The 2,785-nt window shown below is 44.9% G+C and overlaps 1 protein-coding gene across 2 annotated transcripts; it reads right to left on the minus strand.

Annotated features, from left to right (window-relative positions):
• Nucleotides 1-381: 381 nt before the first annotated feature.
• On the minus strand, nt 382-2,785 carry HOXB2 (homeobox B2). 2 transcript variants are annotated; one of them, XM_040436876.1, is made up of 3 exons: nt 2,651-2,785; nt 2,156-2,526; nt 382-1,480 (listed from the first exon to the last, which is right to left on the minus strand). In XM_040436876.1, the coding sequence occupies exons 2-3, from the start codon at nt 2,517-2,519 to the stop codon at nt 840-842; spliced, it is 1,005 nt and encodes a 334-aa protein (XP_040292810.1). In that variant the 5' UTR covers nt 2,520-2,526; nt 2,651-2,785; the 3' UTR covers nt 382-839. The 2 variants fall into 2 exon arrangements, with proteins under 2 accessions (XP_040292810.1, XP_040292809.1); XM_040436875.1 differs by having other exon boundaries at nt 2,156-2,764.

Here is a 2,785-nt window from a genome sequence, read left to right on the forward strand (position 1 = left end):
TCCTGGCTACTTCTACTCTGTGCCTTTATAATGCTAATTCTTAAAATGTACATATCGAGTCCATAGTTATTATCATCATCACAACAGGCGACGTGTCTTGTTGAAAGAAAGTTATATTTTCATATACAATATTTACTTCCAAAAAATGAGACGAGCATATCTATAAAATCCCTGTATTTGCACTAAAAAGAAATCTATGCATCAGCTGTGCGAATGTTTGGCGACAAATCAGACATAAATCTAAATTTAATTGCTTGTAAAAAATCTATTGTCAATTGAAATGTGCACTTACGAATATTATATTTACGTGTGATATATATAAAAACTACACCATCTGCTGTCGAGCGGCCATTACAGTATACACTATGTATCGGGTATTTAAATAATGAAATACATAAAGCCTCAGAATAATTGTTTTTATTAACGTGTCAAAACTGCACACGGAATATTATAAATACATTTCATCTATGAAAATAAAGTCAAATAAATAATTATAAAATAGCTAATAAACCTCAAATAAATACTCTATCACTTAAGCCTTGGGCCTAATAGATCTAAACCAACCTCCGATTTCCTGAGACGTCACTAAAGTCATTGAAAAATCCACTTATTAAATTCTAATCCTGATCATTTTCAAATTGTCGATCCCAAAATTTTAAAAATAAATAAATAATGAGATGCATGAGAATAACAATAAACAAGAACCTCAGAAGACGTTCGAAAATAAATAAATAAATAAACAAATACATGGAACATATCGAAATGATATCCTCTCGTTTCAGAGGCTGACACCACCAAATAATAATAATAATAGCAATAATAATTATAATAATAACAACTTAAAAGTCTAGATTGTGGAGATCTTTGCTGCAAAGTGTGCTAGTGAGAAAGTCGATATCTTCCTGGGAGAAGAGGACGGGACTATGGAGGGAGCCATCTGAAATGTGTAGGCAGGAGTCTGCAGAGAATAAAGTCAGCTCTGACAATAAGGAATTGTCCTCGCTTTCTGAGAGCACATTGTCCATGCAACCCACCTCTGCCCCTGCCTCAGTCTCACTTGTGGGTGTTGGATACAGGGGGCTTCTTGGATCGGATTCTTTGCCTGAAGGACGTGGCTGGGTGCTGTGGGTCTCGGAAGTGTAAGGGTCTGTCTCCCTCAAGGAGTCGTTACTGTCTAATCCTTGCTGATAAGATGGACTCTCGTCCCCATCGTCGCAGTCTTCTAAATTGGAGAAGGTCAGCTCTCCATCCTGCTGGTCTTTGTGTTGCGTTTGTCTTTTGTGCTTCATCCTGCGGTTTTGAAACCAAACCTTGACCTGTCTCTCGGTCAGATCCAGCAGAGCCGCAATCTCCACTCGCCGGGGTCTGCACAGGTACTTATTAAAGTGGAATTCCTTCTCTAACTCCAGTAACTGGGTGTTGGTGTAGGCTGTCCTTAACCTCCTGGAGCCGCCGCTGGTGTCCTGGATCCCGGCCGGTTCTGGAGAGAAAATCAGTCGTTTAACCCTCTAGCAGTACAGCAATTCACTAGCTAAGGAGCTCTACCTCTAGGCATCTGGAAGAAGGATGGTTACATTTCCCTAAGTCCGTACATTACAATTGGTATTCTGACTTTTGGTGCCATCTTCATAAATGCCTAGAGTTTACATTGCGCTGGCTTCTACTACTACCCTGCCAATACTCCTGTCCCTGCTACTACCCTGCCGACACCCCTGCCCCTGCTACTACCCTGCCAACACCCCTGCCCCTGCTACTACCCTGCCAAAAACCCTGCCCTTGCTATTACCCTGCCGACACCCCTGCCTCTGCTACTATCCTGCCGACACCCCTGCCCTTGCTATTACCCTGCCGACACCCCTGCCTCTGCTACTACCCTGCCGACACCACTGGCTCTTGCTACTACACTGCCGACCCCCCAGGCACCTACTACTGCACTGCCGACACCGCTAATCCTGCTACTACACGGCCGACACCCCAGGCTCAGGTTACTAGCGGACCCCCCAGGCTCCTGCTACTACCGAGCCGACCCCCCAGACGCCCACCGCTTCCTTGCCCTGTACACATGTTCCAGCGGCATACAAATCCTGTGTATACAGCCCTGCCATGAATGATACATACAACACAAAATAACACCCCTCTCTCCAAAAAGACAGACCTGCCGGGGAGCCTCCTACAGCCTCCTGAGCTGACAAGGGAGCTTGAGGAGATCCTTGGTTGCTTCTCTTGCCCGATTTCTTTTCTTTCATCCAGGGGAACTCTGCAGCCAAATGGCCAGGCTGATGCATAGGCTGGTGGACCAGGCCATGATCTGAGCGTTTTTGGCTCTTGGTCCTGGGCTGGCTGCCGGATCCCGGATTCAGACTAGGGATTGTTTGTTCAAAAGGAGGAGGAATTAATGTCGAGTCCTTGATTGATGAAGTTTGAAATGTCTCCAGGACAGCAGGGAAGGACGTCAGGCACTCTGCAAGCGAAGGCTGGCTGTTTATAAACCCGATCTCAGTCTCAAATTCAAAATTCATGGCCAGCCTATGGGTGGGAGAGCAAATATTAGGGTCCCAATATTTCCCGAGGCCCTATTATTGTATATTGCTGATAAATCAGACGTAGGGGGGGACCCTGCTGTATTAAAACTGGAGCCCGGGCGACTTACAGCCAATTCCTGGTCACGTGACTCAAGCTGCCCAATAGAATAGAAGGCCTGCTGGAAAAAAAAAAAGTGCATGATCACTGTGAATTAATTCCTATAAAATGTGTGAGGGCTTCCCAAATCTGCTGTATGTATTCT

Source organism: Bufo bufo, chromosome 6, assembly GCF_905171765.1.
Source record: "Bufo bufo chromosome 6, aBufBuf1.1, whole genome shotgun sequence".
Classification (NCBI taxonomy): Eukaryota; Metazoa; Chordata; class Amphibia; order Anura; family Bufonidae; genus Bufo; species Bufo bufo.